This window comes from Natator depressus, chromosome 4, assembly GCF_965152275.1.
Source record: "Natator depressus isolate rNatDep1 chromosome 4, rNatDep2.hap1, whole genome shotgun sequence".
In the NCBI taxonomy this organism is placed as follows: Eukaryota; Metazoa; Chordata; order Testudines; family Cheloniidae; genus Natator; species Natator depressus.
Genome location: NC_134237.1, coordinates 72,819,004 through 72,837,495, shown reverse-complemented (window position 1 = coordinate 72,837,495; position 18,492 = coordinate 72,819,004). Strand labels below are relative to the sequence as shown.

Below are 18,492 nucleotides of genomic sequence, written 5' to 3'. Positions count from 1 at the left end.
GCATCATTTCTTTCCTCTCTGGAGCTCTGTGGAGAGCACTCTATGGGTCCAGATACCAGACAGGTGGAGAAAACAGTTTGTGCAGATGAGGACAGGAGTGGTCAGGCCAAGGGCAGGCCTGGGAGAGGATGGAATGTGCATATTGTTTCTCCACCACCAGCCATACAGAGCTGATAATCCATTCTGAGATTGCATTGTCTTTCCGATTGTACTCCCACCAGGAGCAGCCATGCCCAGAGAAAAGGGCCACCATGGGGGCCAGAGTAGCTATGGAGTCACAGGACCTCCATGTGCCTGTATTATGCTGTGGAGAAACCATCTCCACACCTTTCCCAGATATAACAATGGTGAGGAACTCCATCTCCATGAAAGAGATTTACTCCCCATGATCTCCTTCTAAGTGCTTTACTGTGAGAGGAGGCAATCCAACCTGTTGTGTTTTAGTCACAAGAAGAATTTGTAAAGGAATGCTTCAGCTATACATTTAAACACCAGTATACAGAGGCAACAGGACTGCAGAGAGGAGAAAGTTCATAATCTTAGACCAGAAGCTCCCATCCAGTGCAGAAAGATCTCTCAAAAGGGAAAAAAGGTGTCACCAAATCCAGGGCTGGTGCTTGACCCCATAGAAACTCTTCCACATTAACACTACACAGATGTTGATCTATAGGCATGGAACGGGTGTGCTGGGTTTTAGGCATGTGGGGACTGAGCTAGGGAACAGCTTTGCTTATTGCCATGTGCTCCTCCAACCCCAACAACATATTCACATGGGATTCTGCTGGAAACTATACTCTCTGCCCTCTTAAGGTAGGGGAGGACATAAGCAAAGCAGGAGACCATGGTGGCACAGCTCCAGAGGGAGACATTTTATCAGAATGGCTTAGAGGGCAATGCGAAGGAGCAGGTATTCACAGGGATCCACAGGCTTGGTGCTTAATTTTCCTGTAGCTAGTCAGGCTCCATGGGACCTGTAGACTAACCTTGTGATCTGAAACCATCTCCCATCCCTAAAAGAAGAACATAGTAGAGATGGCACAAGATTGTCGTCAGTAAGATTTGTCAAGAAATGTTTCTCTTGATATGGATTTTTTGTGGTATTGGTCCATTTATTTAGCCCTTAGGGAGCTGCATAATTGATTATTTCATTTAAAAAAGAAATGAATATATAATAGAGTTAAAGAAAGAATTACAGATTTAACACTTTATTTCTTAGGCTGAACCCTGACGTATCAACACGTAAAATCCTTGGCCTGCTCCACTGATTCTACACTGGGTCTCAGGTCAAAGTTCACACATCTGCCATATCTTTAGAATTATAATCTACAGGCAGATTCTCATTCTTTCCTCTTTTCTGCAAGCACGTTTTTGGGTTGCCTTGCAGGAAAATTTTAAAAATCACCATGATCAAAATGATGGTATTTCTTACCTCAACTGGCTGCCTAGAGGATTGTTTGGATTCAGTCATCAAACCAAGGTTACTCTTGAACATGAGCCATAAATAGTAATCATAAAAAATAATGAGAGCAGAACTCAGATAAGTCATTGTGACTAGGAGAACTGGAAGGCAAATGTCTAGCCAAACGGAACTCTTCTGTACGGAAACACTAGAGATCTGTGGGTGTTTGAGACCAGTTGTGTGTTTGTTAATGAAAAGGAAAGGAGTGGATTTTTACAATGGAGAGCCCAATATTAGGAGATGGGAAAAATCACATCTTGCTCCAGTGAAATATATCTGGTGAAATCTCTACCAAACGAATTCATACTCAACCACTCCAGATTAATTTACTTAGGTTCTTCTGCTGTGGGTGGGAAGCCTATTACAGGGGATGTTACAAGGAAAGCAACCAGCAGAGGAGCCTCCTGTTGCAGAAAAGGGGATAGCATAATGGAAAAGATCATTGGCAGTTCGGAGTCACAGAGTCTCCAAGGAGCTGCAGTTTATGGAGAAATAAGCATTTGCTTATCCTCCATGGGGTCATCTCCCAACCACCCTGTGGAAGGATGTGTAGTAAACTCTGAGATGAACTTTGGAGTTGCCTTTCCACTATCTGGGAGTAACCTTCATGGGGGACAATCAGGTTTAAACTGCCTAAAATGACACTAACTAAAAATAAATTACCAGCCAGATCTAGCTGGGGTAAGTTAGCTTAGCTCCATTAAGGTTTATAAAGCTATGCTGATATATGCTGGTCAGGGACCGGCCCTTTATTTGTACATTGTCCCCAAGAGGAAAATATGGCCCACTCTTTCCTTTTATATTTTGGTTTCCTATCAGAATGCTGATATTTTAGGACTAGATTGTAGCATTTAACCACAGCACTAAGCAGGGAACGATGTAGAGCCATGCTATCCGAGAGGTCACTTGAGAAGGCCTGTGCTCAGAGAGCATAAAGGCAGATCACATATTGTGCCATCCACTGAGTTGTAGCATTTTGTTCCCCTCTCTGAAGCTGGCTAGTTTCTTTGACTGGTGCTGCAGGGGAAGAAAAACCAGACACTCACCTTTCCAATCCCTTTTGGGGATTTGCATTAAAAAGCACAGAGGGAGCAATCCCCACTTGTGTGCTGCAGCAAGCAGAATATTTCCAGGGGGCAGCACCTCTGACACAGAACAGTTTCTGTGCTCTTTGTAAAGATAAAAGCATGAGCTATTTCCCCTCTTCACTGCTCCATTGCTTCTACATTGGAACCCAGGTCACGAAGACCCAGGTCATATAGGGGGAAATAGTGGAAGCTGTGGCCTCCCTGCTGATAGCCATGATAGGGATTTCCCTGACTAAAAACACAGGGACTAGGAGTATGGTTTTCAGGCTTCGGGTGTTAAGAGGAGAAGAAACCTTGAGAGGAGGCTGAGATATGGAGCTTCTTGGGCACAGAGCTCTTTGGAGGGGCACAGGAGGATTTTGGAGCAAGGAAACTGCTGGCTGTTTGTTTCTACTGTGCTTGGGGAAACAGGACATTGTGTACATTCTTTGATTCATATTAACATTTTCTTCTCCTACCCTGTAAGGCCGTGAATATAGGCTAGCCCCTCGGGCCAAAGGGGCAACAATATCATACTTGTCTCTCTTCACCGTAACATATGCTTCCAAATGGGATTACTCTATATAATAACTTTTACTGATTAAAAGCTAAAATGAATTTCATATTTTCCCAATTACTGCATCAGAAATACTTTAATAGGATTTCAGTTTCTTACCTCTCCTGTGTCGTAATCACAAAAGTTAAAGAGTAGCGACTACTTTTATTCTAAGAGTTACAAATACTTCCACAATGGAGAGTCACTTAAAGCCTTCTGGGAATCATTTGCTGCAAGCTACATAAAGAATATCTGGTCAGGCTACAGTCAGAGGAAGTTTAGTAAGTGTTAACACCCTACAAATATCTAACAATGTGTCTGAGTTGCATGCGTGACTGAGGGGAAAGCAGACTTATTTGTGTGTGAGGGTAAGGTAACATTTTAAATATTTAAGCAAGCACAGCGCGCTGCTAGCTTAATTGTTGTAATATAAGTGCTTAATTTAACAAGTCAATTTAACAAGTCAGTTGGTTCTTTTCTTATAGGTTTATCATAAATAAGTTTTCCCCACGATCTTTTTCCCCCCCTCTGTTTTTTAACTGACCGAACACACTGCTTTAGCCTGTACAAGTAAAGTTTTCCTAAGTCTTTTTCTTGAAAAAACATTTAAAACCTGTTCATAGTAAATCTTTTAAAGTCTCGCTTCATGGATGATGCCGTGGCTAGCAAATGCTTTACTAATTCTGAACCCGAATAAATGAAAGAGCCTCAAATAGCTACAAGTGCTTCAGTCTGTGATTTAAAAAGTCAGAGGTGTCCCATTCAAAATACCCAAATTAAGGGCAAAATTCTCCGTAGTGTGGAGAGCTATATAAAGTTCATGAAGAACTCCCATTGATATCCCTGGGATGTCTGCAAGTGGATAAAAGGCAGTACAGTCAGCAGCCATTCAGACTGTGGTAAAAATAACAACAAACCCAAACACCCCAAAAATCAAAACAAACAAAAACCCTACAACATGACTCAGAGGAGAATTTTGCCTTTGAAAGAACAAAAAGGCATAATTCGCACTTTTCTATGTTGATCTTTTTAATGCAAGCAACTTTATATACCCTCCAGGAGGATGAATTTATTTCTATTAAAAAGTATTGGTAATTACTCAAAGCCTATGCAGTGTAGTTATCAAACTGAATGGAAAGGAAGAACAATAAAATGGTATTATTTTGAGTGTTTGGTTCAAAATGAAAGCTGACCCCCCTGTCTGTAACGCCACACTCCCAGCCCTTGCACTCCTGGTGTTTCTTAAGACCAATAATAAATATGATCTTTGTCAAATTGTCACACTAAAAAAGGAAGTGAAGATATCCTGTTGACACAGTGGCAGAATGTCATGCTGCAGTACCGGAGAAGCAGGTACATGTGTAGTTTGCAGATCTGTGTCCTGCAAAGCTGGAATGAAAGAATGGAGATAGCAATGGAAGTAGCATGCTTAGTCTCCATAAAGAATGAGGAAACAGGTACTTAAGCACTGCTCTAAAGCCCACTGAAGTCTATGGAAAGACTCCTATTGATTTGAGTGGGATTTGGATCTGGCTCTTACTGTCCTCTGCAGATAACCCATACCAATGGTGTGCTCTCCAGAAGACAGTTGTTCAACTTGTCCACCCAATCAGAAATAAGATTGTGTCCAAGAAGCTACAAGAGAACTAGGACATGTAATAAGTAAAGGGTAGAGGGAGGAGATTTCCCTGGGGGAAGCGAGTTAAACTCAAAATTCATCCCTGTATCAGTTGCCATTTTTAAAAAAGTACATGGAAGGGAGGATGGAGAGCCAATGTATTTTTGGCCAGATATCAATATGGGAGATAATGCTGGTGAGACAAGCAATAATGCCTATGCAACTTTACCATTTTTGGAGAAGGCAAAACAAATAGAATAGCATGGCTCCTGGAGAAACTTTGCTGGCAGACAGGACACTGAGTCTGAAGAGTAATGCAGAACAAGTGGCTCACTGAAGTGCCACCATTTTTGGGTATTAATTTCCTTTCAGATGCTCAGGCTCAGATGCCTAGGTTGTATCAACTTCCTTATCTGCATGTTTGTGTATCTTCGGGAACTTCTCAAGGTCCCTTCTAGAGCTGGGTAAAACTTAGTTTTCTCATCCCTCACACGTTCTTGAGATTTCATAAATTTTCCTTTTCTGCCTTGGGATAAATATGAGACCACCCCAGAATAGCCAATAGCCCAGTGGTTAGTGTATTCACCAGGGCACTACATAAGTCAGACGATGATTTGAACATGGGCCTCTGCTCGCCACTTCCCAGGCCAGCAGTGTCCTAGCCACCGTGCTGTTGGCTATCCTGGGGTCAGGGTTTTGGGGGGGGGGGGAGGGGGGGAGAGAGAGAGAGAGAGAGAGAGAGAGAGAGAGAGAGTGTGTGTGTGTGTGTGTGTGTGTGTGTGTGTGTGTGTGTAAATAAAAACTTCAAAACAAAACTCCAAAATTACAGTCACAATGAGGACAAATCATGGATACAAAAAGAAATCAGCCAAACCCTGCCAGCCTTGACTCTTTTTCCTCAAAAGTAGAAGGTTAATTTGGTATCCTAGCACCACCCCCATGCCGACCACCACTCCACCAAACTCATTTGTATTTTTTTCCTCTGCCATTGCCAGCAATTGACTGAGTGCACAGATAGTGTGGACTAGAGGTTGAGGTAAGCCGTTCTGTGCCTAAAATCAGGCTGAACAGCAGCTTTGACACAGAGTAGAAAACCATTGCATTAACTAACAACTGCCAGCTTCTCAAAGAAAATATGCTGCAAATGTCTGACCTTCCTTATCGAGGAAGATGCCGAATCCTATGGTGTGTGAAAATGTCCAAGAGCCAGTTGTTCATAAGTCTGGCTGCACAACAGTGGGACTTGCAGCTTTGAGAACATCATCTCCCAGCTGTGGATGATAAAGGAGCAGAATAATAAAATGTGTTCCATTGTCTTCTCTGATGCAGAGCAGGCTTCCTGGCAGCAGCCTCTCTCTGTGTTTTCCTTGAAAGTTACCTCTGGCATACCAAATACTATGAAATATCTGCCACTCTGTATCCTTGTCAAGGTTCCTTCCCCACTCTGAACTCTAGGATACAGATGTGGGGACCTGCATGAAAGACCCCCTAAGCTTATTCTTACCAGCTTAGGTTAAAAACTTCCTCAAGGTACAAACTTTGCCTTGTCCTTGAACCCTATGCTGCCGCCACCAAGTGTGTTAAACAAAGAACATGGAAAGAGCCCACTTGGAGTCATCTTCCCCCCAAAATATCCCCCCAAGCTCTACTCCAGCTGCAGCTGTTAAATGTTTACAATGTCAAAAAAGTCCCTATCTTTTGTACTGCCTGCAACCACTGTGACATCATCCATGGGTGAAAATAGTCATTGATAGAGTGAAAGTCATCTCCCCCTTAATCCATGCATTTAAGACCTGAAACCCCTGATATCACAGACTGCCCACAATAAAAGATCAAAAAAGATATATATATAACAATGGACTCAAAGGACAATCTTGCCTTACCCCACTATGTATCTGTATAGCCTCTCTCCTTCGCCCATTTACTAAAGGAATACATAGTGCATGAAATCTGTACAAAATCTGTAGCCAGTTAAGAAACTGTGAGGGTATACCAGATTGAGACAGGACCAATCATAAGTAAGACAGTTTCACTTGATCAAAAGCTTTGGCCTGATCCGAGGCCAAAACATAACCCTACCGTTCTCACAATCACCATGTTCACCCATTTTCAAATACTTTCCACAATTTACACAAGATCTGCCATTGTATGACTTTCAACTGCATTAGATTGACTGGATTGCAATAATTTCCCTGCTATTTTCCCCTACCCTCTTGGGTTGAATGGAAGTCAAAATTTTATAATCCATGTTCAAAAGAGGAATAGGCCTCCGATTCCTGATAGCTGAAGATCCCCTTTTTTTGGAAGAAAAACAAACAAACAAACAAACAAACCCTTTCCTCAGCTTCTGACTCTGATGGTAACATAGATGGTAATACAACGATACCTCACTCCAAAATAACAGAAACCATAATAATACCCTTCCCAGCCAAAGTTCTGATAATGCTTAAGTATAAAACAATAACCCTGCACCATCATAAGTATCAGGCCCTATGAATCAAAAAGGTCACCTTCTTGTTAACTAGCTCATTATTCTCAACGAGAGGGCCTCCTGAGTCCCCAGATTCCCTGACAGTTCCTTCTCAGGTTAATCAAACTCTATAACCCTTGCATTCTTTTCCCCAAATAAATGCACTTGTTACATCTCTCTCTGCTCTTCCTTGTCTGCAACAGCACCTAATACAGAAAAACGATTCTCTGTTGAAACAGATAACGCTGTGTGATTCAGGTAGTGGCAGCCACCTTCACTCTCCTTGGATCCCCTCATTCCCTGTCTGATTTCAAGAAAAACTCTCCCATTTCTGAAGTTGAACACATCAAAATCGGCTTCCCAACTATAGAGTCTGCCATACATGTAGCCTGCCAGTTCCTCCCAGGAGACTGGGATTCCTAAAAAAACAATTATGGCTGTGGATGTTCCTTCCCCAGTTTCTTTTTTCCCCTCCCCATCTCTGACTGCCTGCCCACATTACCAGTGCTCATGTCCCCATCTGTGTCATCCTGACTCTTAATGGTTCCCACTCTCTCATTTCTTCCCAGTCCTGTATCAGTAAAGAACAAGGTAAGTCCTTCCCCCAAAAGCAGAAAGGCCCTGCCATTTCAAATGGGGCCTTCATTAATCTTTGCAGGGCTGCTTGGAATCCTCTAATGGTTGGCGTCAGGAAAGATACTTGTGAGACTGGGAATGACCTCTTCCCCTATTGTGCCTCTGGGAACTACCTATAAACATGTCCACTTTCCCCACACATATTACCCAGAAGCTCAAGCCTGGTCAGCTGTGACTGCTGCATAGGACTTCTTCCTAGGTGACCTCTCAGAAGATCCAGACCTGGAAATATACACTTCAAGTCCTCCTAGTTTGTCACTATTTCCTCAATTGCTCACTCATGACAGATCTTTTGCCCCCTCATTAGCACTGGGGTTCCTCTTTGTTTTGAAGAAAAACAAAAGATGCCACTTTAGATTCTAAAAAAAAAAAATTGCTAATAGTAGTAGCAGATGGGCCATATGCAGTGGTGAGCTGGAGCCGGTTCACACCGGTTTGCTAGAACCGGTTGTTAAATTTAGAAGCCCTTTTAGAACCGGTTGTTCCGCAAGGGACAACCGGTTCTAAAAGGGCTTCTAAATTTAACCGGCCAAAAGTGGCGCCTTAGGCGCCGACTCCACAGGTGCTCCACCCCTGGAGCACCCAAGGGGAAAATTTGATGCTTGCAGAGAACCACCGGCAGCTCCCCGGCCCACCCCCACCCCCAGCTCACCTCACCTCCGCTCCGCCTCCGCCTCCTCCTCTGAATGCGCCACCCCGCTCTGCTTCTCCGCCCCCCCGGCTTCCCACGAATCAGCTGTTCACGCGGGAAGCTGGGGTGGGCTGAGAAGCAAGCGACGGCTTCCCGCTCAGGCCCAGGGAGGCAGAGCGGAGGTGAGCTCAGGCGGGGGGGGGGTGCGAGGAGGGCCACCCGCGCCGCAGCAGTAACCCGGGGTGGGGAGGGCACGCGCGCAGGGGAACCACTCCCCACCCCAACTCACCTCCGCCACCCTGGGACTGAGTGGGAAGCCACAGCCTGTTTCTCAGCCCTCCCCGGCTTCCCGAACAGCCGATTTGCGGGAAGCCAGCGGGGTCGGGTGCAGAGAAGCAGAGCAGGGCAGTGGGTTCAGAGGAGGAGGCAGAGCGGAGGTGAGCTGGGGCCGGGCATGGGGAGCTGCCTGTGAGTGCTCTGCACCCACCAAATTTTCCCCATGGGTGCTCCAGCCCTGGAGCACCCAGGAAGTCAGTGCCTAAGGCGCCACTTTTGTGCCCCTGTTCCCCCCAGCTACACTCCCCCGCCCCTAGGAGCCAGAGGGACCTGCCGGATGCTTCCTGGGAGCTGCCCCAGGTAAGCACCGCTGGGACTTCCCACCTCGTCCCCCGGCAGGTGCCTCTGGCTCTTAGGGGTGGGGTGGGCACCCACTACGGTGACCCACGAGACCCTCCTGCCCGGTTCTGGGGGAAGTCGGGGGGGGGGTGGATGGGGCAAGGGTCCTGGGGCGGGCATCAAGGAACGCAGAGGAGTTGGATGGGGCAGGAGTCCTGGGGGGTGGGGGTGGGCAATGACCCCCTCGTGGGGTGAGGAGGGAACCCGTTGTTAAGATTTTGGCAGCTCATCACTGGCCATATGCCACTGTAGGCAACCTCCCCTGCCCTCCCCTCCACAAACTTATCAAGCTCAGTCTTGAAACAAGTTAGGTTTTTTTGCCCAGACTGCTCCCCTTGGAAGGCTATTCCAGAACTTCACTCTTTTGATGGTTAGAAACCTTTGTCTAATTTCAAGCCCAAAGTTGTTGATGGCCAGTTTAAACCCATTTCTTCTTGTGCCAATATGGGCCCTTAACTTAAATAACTCCTATTCATAGACGGTACATTACTCCTGCATAGCAAGTAGTTCTGTGTACTTTTAAAATATGTCTTTATTGAAATGAGCATACAAAGTGCATTATAGGGATTCCTGCTCTGTTGCCACATCTACTGGAATTTATATATTTTTTTTAAATTATAATTATTATTATTACAAACATTGGCCCCAATCCTGAAAATACATGCACATGAGTCACATTAATTATGTGACTAGTCTCATTGAACTCAACCCAGTGATATCTACTCAGGTCCTTCAAGTTACTCAGATACATAAATGTTTACAGAATTAGGGACTATGTTTGTAAAATAGATCTCACACAGTAACTACAGTTGTTTCTATCTATACATCAGGTTTTATTTCATACACCACATCCAATACTATGGCATAGGAGTTCTTAAACTGAGTGCTATTACACTACAATTTCTGACATTTTAATGGCAGCCACTAGGTCTCTGATATCGGTATATCCCAAATTAAAAAGAATATTATTCTTCACGTCCAGTACACACAGCCTAGTCACCATCATTGTGCTCTATTTCCTTTGTCATTTCAGCAACTCTTCACAAAATGCAACAAGGCTCAAGAATATTTTTCTTGCAGTGGTATCATGGAAACTCAGCTACCCCTTACGTTACTATTCCTTCTGGAAGGAATTCTGAGACAAAAGGCATTTAGGTATTTTTAGCTCCCGAATGTTCAAAATGCTGCTGGACAATCCTCTTTCTGGAGTTTGGATTTTTTCTTGCACAATTGACTTACTCTTACGAATGGACTGCATATTGTCTGCTTCATCTCCACAAATAACACCAGATCCTCCTGTCACTATTCCTGCCTCCCCTTTCTTTCAGGTTCAGAGCTATACTGAACTAGAAATAACTACTTAGCAAATGGGAATTTCTGAAGTAAATAAAAGAAAACAAAACAAAACTGAAAAGTCCAATTTATTTATGTCACAGTTCAGGACACCTGCACCTGTATTCCCCCTCTATGATTTACCAAGGGTACCCTTTCTAAGGCTTCTAGCTCCGCAGTCATCACCTCCTCTGGCTACCCAGGCATCACCTCTCTTGAATGGAGATACAGGTCTCTCTCCCTTCTGACCAGTGTATGTTCCGACTGCACAGTTCAGGCTGCACTGTAAATTCCCCAGCAAGTCAGACTGCCTGAGCAACCTGCTTTGCTTTTCTCCTCAGAGGCTATAAGCAGCATAATTGCTCACAGTTATAAGTTACCAGCTTTTCCTAAGCAAGCACATTCACTCTTAAGGTGAAAGTATTACAGAGAAAACATATTAAAAACAATAAAAACTTACATGCATGTTAATAAGCGTACCAGAGATCATTCCAATTGCAACAAGGACTCTGGTAGGAGTCAGTTCTTCAAACCCAACCAAGGGGTTTTTCCTGTGGTCACAAGTTAAAAGCTATTAGCTCAGAATAGTCACACCCATGATTCTCTGAGTCACTCCTTTATACAGTTAGGGCCTCTGATCTTGTCCTCACATAACAAGTGAGCAGCAGACAAAAATCCCCTCCTGATGGCAAAATTTCAAAAGGCTGAGATCTTGAATAACCAGGGGGATAAATTTGTATTTTAATATAGTGAACTTGTAAGATACTTAAACTTAATTTGGTAAGGTTTTCCAGTATATTGCAGGAAATTGCTATATCTGTCACAATTTATTTTTGATTTTAACAAGTAGGAAATATGCTGTCAACAACACAAGGGCATCTGCTAAAGTGTACCCTGCTCACTGGCCAAAATTCAAAACCAAGTATAAATTAATCTAAGAGTCAGAGATGGTATAACTTGTACCTTCCTATCACCCCATGACATAAGAGTTACACCATTTTAACCTTAACTCAGAGGACCAAATTTAGAGGCAATGAATAAAAAGGGTATAAGTTACACATTAGTAAGGGATCTAGTCTAGATAGAGGTGGGAAGACTGTGTATATTCCATCATTTTAGATTCCTTTACATGAATTTAGACTCGCCTCTGCATTTGGTCTTTTGCACTTTGATATATAATTTATCTTATAAATATAATTTAGAGCTATAAAACTATATTTGTAATATTGGAAAAAGCCAAAGCTATATTATTTGTATATTTAAACAGAAAAACTATAATAAAAAATATATCAACACTTAGCATAAATTGTTAATATTTTAAACATACTGTATAATATAAAAATAGGTGGCCAAGGTAGATATTAATTAAAAACATGCATTATAAATGAATGAATTTGATTTAGTGAAATACATTTTGACACAGCAGTTGTTTCTTGTCAGTTCAATGACTTACTCTGGGGATATTTCTCCTAGCTGTAATGTACATGATTCAAATGATAATCTGTTTATACACAGAGATGTTTTTTGTCTGAATGCATGCAAAGTTTTATAGGAGCTATAGTTTTGAGGTTTCATAGTTTTGAGCCATCAGTGGTGGATTTTAAAGCTGGTTATGTTACAGAATGTCATGTGTGGTAAAACAAGACAGAAAAATAAGAGTTTAATCACAAATGTAATGTAGAAATAAAATGAACTCTTATGACACGAGGTCTAATCTTAACTATGGGTAGGTCATGTGTCTACTTCAAATAAAATGTTGTGGTCTGTCCTTTAACACACTCCTTGAACCCCTCAAAGATAAAAGTTAATCAAATAATTGTGACACGGAGTGTTTGTGGAGCATTTGTATACAATGCTGCCCAAGGGAAACACGAGGAAGAGGTGGAGGCACGGAAGTGTTGAGAATTATGGCGAACTGCGTTAAAAGGATTTAACTAGTGTGATGTATGAACACTGTATGGTTAGAGTACACAATAAGTGGTTTGTCTCAGACATTCCTTTCAGCTGCTAACTCAGACTTACATTATAACTGAGCAATGTTTAGATATACACACTTAGACAAGTAGTAATTAGGTCACTGAATGGTGAAGGGGACAAAGCCCATGGATTTTCTCACACATCAGGAAGTAATTAAAAAAATTTCCTTGACTGAGACTCAGAAGATTTCAATGTTTGGAAGAGAAGGGTTACCTAGAAGAAAATTTTGAACATATATTGTAAGATTAAAAGACCTTTCCAATTCTCTGTGGTTGATGTGAATAGCCTGTTGTCTTTCTTGCATCTGATTAAGTCAACATACTAAAAAAGCTAAGAAACTTTTAAAAGTAGAAATGGGTTGAAGCCACATAATTCAGATACCAGAATGGAGTTTGAACACCTAAAGTCCCTGGTGGTTCAGTCCATCATAATGAAAGGATCCACTTGTGAAATTTGGATCTGTGTTCAAATTTCCATTTTCCTATTGTTCAAGGCTGTTAGGTTTTGGGAAAGGCTACTCTCAAATATTTTATTTTGGGTGGGAAGGAGGGAGTTAGCATGCAGAGTTCAAAATCATGAGAACTCCATCAGCTCCTTAGAAAGAAATTTAGAGAACAATTCAGCATTGGGGGGTGGGGGGTGGGGGGGAAGGATTTGGAGGGTTCAGTTCTCTGGTTGGAAATCCCAGCAGGAATTCTACTACTATTCCTTCTAGCAGCTCCTAGGGCATGCTGGAGCAGTAACTCCACTGCCCTCACAGAGGGTACCACATGCTCCTAGATTCACCTCCAGCCAGTTCTGGAACAAGGGGGTGAGGGGAGGGAGCAATGACAGAAACATGCCCCCACGCATACTTTGCACCTCCCCACTTACCTTCAGAAAGTTAACACCTGCTGTGCACAGAGAGAGTAGGGGCTGTTTACTCCCATGGGATTCCAGACTGCTACTAGGCATGGTTTGTATGCGTAGCTCTTTGTGCTCTCCCTCAACTTAGCCACCTGCTGACCAATCAGCCAGAATCTGGCCCTGGGTTAATATTTCCACTGTCTGGCCATGACACGGATTGTTACACCACTGATTCTGTGTGAACAGCTACTTGGACTGAATTATACAGGAACCTTCCTAAAGCTACAATTATGATACACACGGGGCTTTTTTTGTTTGTTTTTTTAACATACAGCTGTGGGGATAGGGAGGCAGGTATGTAGGAACATTATCACAGTCTGATAGTGATTTGGTAGCTAATCTCAATAGTTTTTCTTCTGGTCTTGCACCTGCTTCAAAACAAAAATGTCTTCTCAAACCAACTATGGCCTTAATCCTGCAAAGAGACTTGCTGGATTCCACCTGTATACCTCCACCTGATTGTGGCCTAAATTGTTTCTGAGCAATTTAGATCCAGGAAAAATAAAAGAGCATTTAAGGCACTATTTCAAAATTACACTACAACTTGACAAGATTTAAATCAATGGGCCTGTACTCTCCATAGTAGAGGGTGAGGTTTTCAAAAGCAACCAAGGGAGTTAGGCATCCAACTGGCTTAGGCACTTTTGAAAATCTCCCTCTCCAACTATTTGGCCATATGTTTTCAGGAGGATCCACATAAATAACTGTCAGCCTAGATCGGCTTGATTGAGATGAGTGCTGATCCCCTTTGGCTGACTGATATAATGGAACCTACTATTTTTCTCGTCTCATATAATTTGTGTAGGATATTGGTATTTGGTGCATCGCACGTATTTTAAAAACTTTGCAGTAGATTTATGGGTTGTTGTTCTGTTTGTTTTTCTAGTTGGATATACAATGAACGATCTAATTTTTGAATGGCAAGAAAAGGGAGCTGTACAGGTAGCAGAAGGGCTCACTCTACCACAGTTTCTGTTGAAAGAAGAGAAAGATTTATGTTATTGCACCAAACATTACAATACAGGTAGGAGAGTTTCCTTAGTCCATTACAGCTGGAAAGACAGCTGCTGCTAGTTTCTGTTGTTTTAAATGCATAATTTAACTCATCTGAATCTTATAACACTACACCACACACAGAATACCATGCCCTTAAAGTATTAACATAATGAAACAAAACGGTTGCCTCATGGTTGAAAAGACTTCTAAATGTTCTTATAAAAGTTTATTTAGGAAAGACGGACATCTGAAATACATCAGTTATGCAGAGACGGGTCAGCCAGGCTTCATTGTTCTGCAAAAGGGCAGAACCTTGCACCTGTGTGGAGCCACATTAACTTCAGTGGGGTTTCACATGGGCACAGGAGTCTTCCTGCATAGAGTCCTTGGCAGCATTGGGGCCTTATACTGCATCACCTCCAGAATTATTTGAAAGATGTGTCCCAGTGGTTAAATCTGTATATAGGAAATACTAGGCATTGCTTTTTCAATAATAAAAGTATAATTGTCATTCTTATTTATTATTTGTCATTGTATAAAAATGTGACTGTCCAATTCTCAATCCACAAGTACAGTCTTTATTAAAAATATACAGAGCAAAAGCTAAACCCCCCAGGATTCCACCCTCACCATTTTTTTTAATTTTGTTTTAAAAAAAAAAAAAAAAACCAACCACCCTCTGGTGCTCCCAATCATTACTCTTTATTCAATAAGGTTTGTCCAGTACATTGCAGGAAATTGCCATGTGTTACCATTTATTTTTTATTTTAACAAGTAGGAAATATGCTGTCAGCAGACTTTATTCCTCACCCTCACAAGTTCCAGCTTGCGTCCCTCGACTGTACTCCTATAGACAATACCACTATGCTTTTAGTAAATAAAGTATTATTGACCTTGTTATTATTAATGGGGAAACTGGAAGAAAACATAACCTGCCAAGGCCCAAATGTGGGATTCAATGGCTGACAAAGACTTCGAGTCTTTGAGGTCCATGAAAAAATTATTCATGCAGGAAACAAACTATTGTGGGATTCAATTCCTTTATAGAGAGAGAGAGAGAGACAGTGTGAGTGTGAGTGTGTGTCGGGGGAGCCCTAACACCTTTGCTTCCCTCTTCTTTATTTGTGATGGAAATAATTTTGAACAATTAATGTGAGAGAACACCCAATTTGTGTGAGATGTAGTTAATTTTGGGACATGAATCATGTCCCTTCAAATGATGGACTTCTGAGAAGTATGGCACAAAATTAGGGATAATATTTCGGGCACCTAAATATGTTGACTGTTACTTAACAGTTCCTTGGAGGAAGGGGTGGAGTCGGGGCAGGCCTGGGGCGGTGGGAGGTGGAGCACACCCCCACCTCCCAGGTAGAGAGGAAGTCAGTACCTATCCATTCTAGACTGAGGAGCAGCCCATAGGCAACTGTGGGGAGACTGCATTATATCAGGAGGCACACTATTCCCCAGCACAGGCAGAACCCGGGCAGCACAAAGATAACTTAAAAAGTCACCTTTGTGTCCACTCCCCGCAGCCTGTGCCTTCAGGATACGCCTCTCAGGAGGTCCAGCTCACAGTCTAGCCTGGAGGCTTTAGTTTGTTTTCCAGTCTTCATCATGGGGTTAATTCCATAAGACTGGAAGGTTTTTTTGAGGAGGATGGGGGAGGCTGTTTTAGACCTTCCATCTTTTGTCTTTTTTAAAGTTGGCATCATGATTATCCACTGTTGTGTGGGCAATAATAGTCACTGGCAAGAGACTGCAATAACCCGAGTTTTTCATTTCCATTCATTATGTTATGCTAATATGTGACCGCTTATGTGCAGTTTGCGCTTAAGGACTCCTTGTTTATCTAGGGCACTCGTAATGTGAACCTGTGCACTGATACTCCATCAAAAAGATAGTAGGAGGAGAAATAATTGATCATCATTTTTGAAAACTGAAGCTTCTCACCCAAGCATACATCAGAATAGATTAAAAGGGTTATTCAAAAAAGATGCTTCACAACTGCAGATAGCATTTGCTAAAAGTGCCCAGCTATCATTTCAATATAGATGTAGTTTCAACACAAGGTATGAAGCTCTTTTCTGAGGCCTGGTCTACACTAAAAAGTTAGGTTGAAGGAAGCCGCCTTAAGTCGACCTATTAATGTATGTGTCTACACTAACGGGTCCTTTTTGCCGACCTAAGTTGCCTCTAATGTCAACTTCTATAATCCACTTCTGCGAGAGGCGTAGTGATAATTTGATTTCATGGGTCGACTGCGAGGTAGTGCACATGCAGTGTTGTGTAATTTGACTTAATTGGCCTCCACAATGCTCATCTGTGACCACTCTGGAGATCATTCTCAACTCTGCTGCACTGCAGACAGGTATACAGGAAACAGCCCCTCCCCTGCTAAAGGCCCAGGAATTTTTGATTTCCCATTTCCTGTACTATCAACATTGGGAACATGCCAGCTTGAGCACAGCTGATCATGGAGACTACATGCCCCAAATGTGCTCCAGCCTGGTCTGCACAGGAGGTGGAGGATCTCATCGCTGTGTGGGGAGAAAAGTCTGTGCAGGCAGAGCTCCGATCCAGCAGAAGAAACGCTGACATCTATGCAACGATCACTAGTGGAATGGGGGAGAAGGGCTACGCGAGGGACACACAGCAGTGCCATGTGAAAATAAAAGAACTTCGCCAAGTGTAGCAGAAGGCAAGGGAGGTGAACAGTTGTTCTGGTGCTGAACCCCACACATGCCGGGTCTACAATGAGCTGCATGTGATTCTCTTGGATGACCCTACCAGCACTCCCACAAGCAACGTGGACACCTCACAGCTGTGAGAGTCTAGGGACAACAAGGAGGACTATATGGTAGATGAGAAAGAGGAGGAGGAGGAGGAGGAGGAGGAGGAGAATGGATCCATTCTCCCCGAGAGCCAGGAAATATTTTTAACCTTGGAGCCCTGTGGGTCGCAGGACATTACAGTGACTGACCGTGATGCCAGGTAAGGCACTTCTGGTGAGTATACAGTTACAATCAAAGTCCAGTTAAACTTGAGCGGGTACACACATTCGGTGGATTGCACGTTTATTCTGAAGAAAAAGTGAGGTACTGTGGTTCTCTGCTTACAAAAGGCCCTTCCAGAAAAGACTGTTTACATGAACTGGGATAGCCCGGGATATCTCTAGGAAACTTTCATGGAGATACTATGCAATCCTTTGATGAAGGTTTCTGCTCAGGGCAGTCTTATTTCTTCCACCAGGGTAGGACACTTTCCCATGCAACTCCTGAATTAATTCTGCTGGCATTATTCCAGTACACAGCATAGCAGCATAAGGACCGGGTCTATACCCAGACGCTTGCAGCATCTACTTCCTTTCTGCCTGTATTATCCTCAGGAGACTGATATCACATAGGGTTGCCTAGGGGAAACAGGGAAAGTTCTTGTTAAAAGTACTCTTACAAAGGAAAAAAAAAAAAAAAGGGCATGTAGACCTACCCCACCTCTGCACATTCCGGATTGCCAGACCACACGGGCGCTAATGTGCCTTTACTGTGCTTGGCATGGGTCGCCAAGTAGTTTAAAGTGGCTGATAGGGGACTGTGGCCCCTCATGAGAGATTCCACAATTTGGGAGTGAAAATGATCCCCCTCCCGCCATTCGTAAACAGCTTCCTGTGGTGCTATGGGGAAGGGCCATTGTTCAACTAGATACCTTTGCTCCTGACATGAGCCTTCCATAAACTTCATTAAAAGTGAGGTCACCCATGAGCCGGGGGGGCCTACTCACCAGGGCTGGAGCAGCAAAACGGCACAGTGAACGGTTACAGGTTCTGATTATGTAATGGCTTGCACCTAGTGTAATAAGGGTTGGGGTTTTTTATGAAAACGGCCTTGCTATGGAAACATTTTATTCATGTAAAATGGCTCCTTTATTTTTTCCCCATGACTGACAGCTGGAAATGTGTCCTTCGGCATGTCATCAACACCTGAAAGCAGACTTTCACTGATTAGAAGGAGGAGAAAGAGAACGTGGGAGGACATGTTCACCAAGATAACGAACGCCTCCGAGATAGCTGACACAGAGCTGAGAGCATGGAGGATTTCGCTGTCCAAGAAGTTAGACATGGACATGGAGAGCAGGAAAGCTTCCAATGAGCAAGAGCATGTGGCGCAGGATGA

At 43.1% G+C, this 18,492-nt stretch overlaps 1 protein-coding gene across 2 annotated transcripts in view; it reads left to right on the top strand.

Annotated features, from left to right (window-relative positions):
• Positions 1 to 18,492, top strand: part of GLRA3 (glycine receptor alpha 3) — a 142,575-nt gene that overhangs the window by 90,461 nt on the left and 33,622 nt on the right. For both annotated transcript variants that reach the window (XM_074951174.1, XM_074951175.1), the window contains exon 6: positions 14,214 to 14,351. In XM_074951174.1, the coding sequence (XP_074807275.1) occupies positions 14,214 to 14,351 (138 nt within the window). The remainder of the gene's footprint in view (positions 1 to 14,213; positions 14,352 to 18,492) is intronic.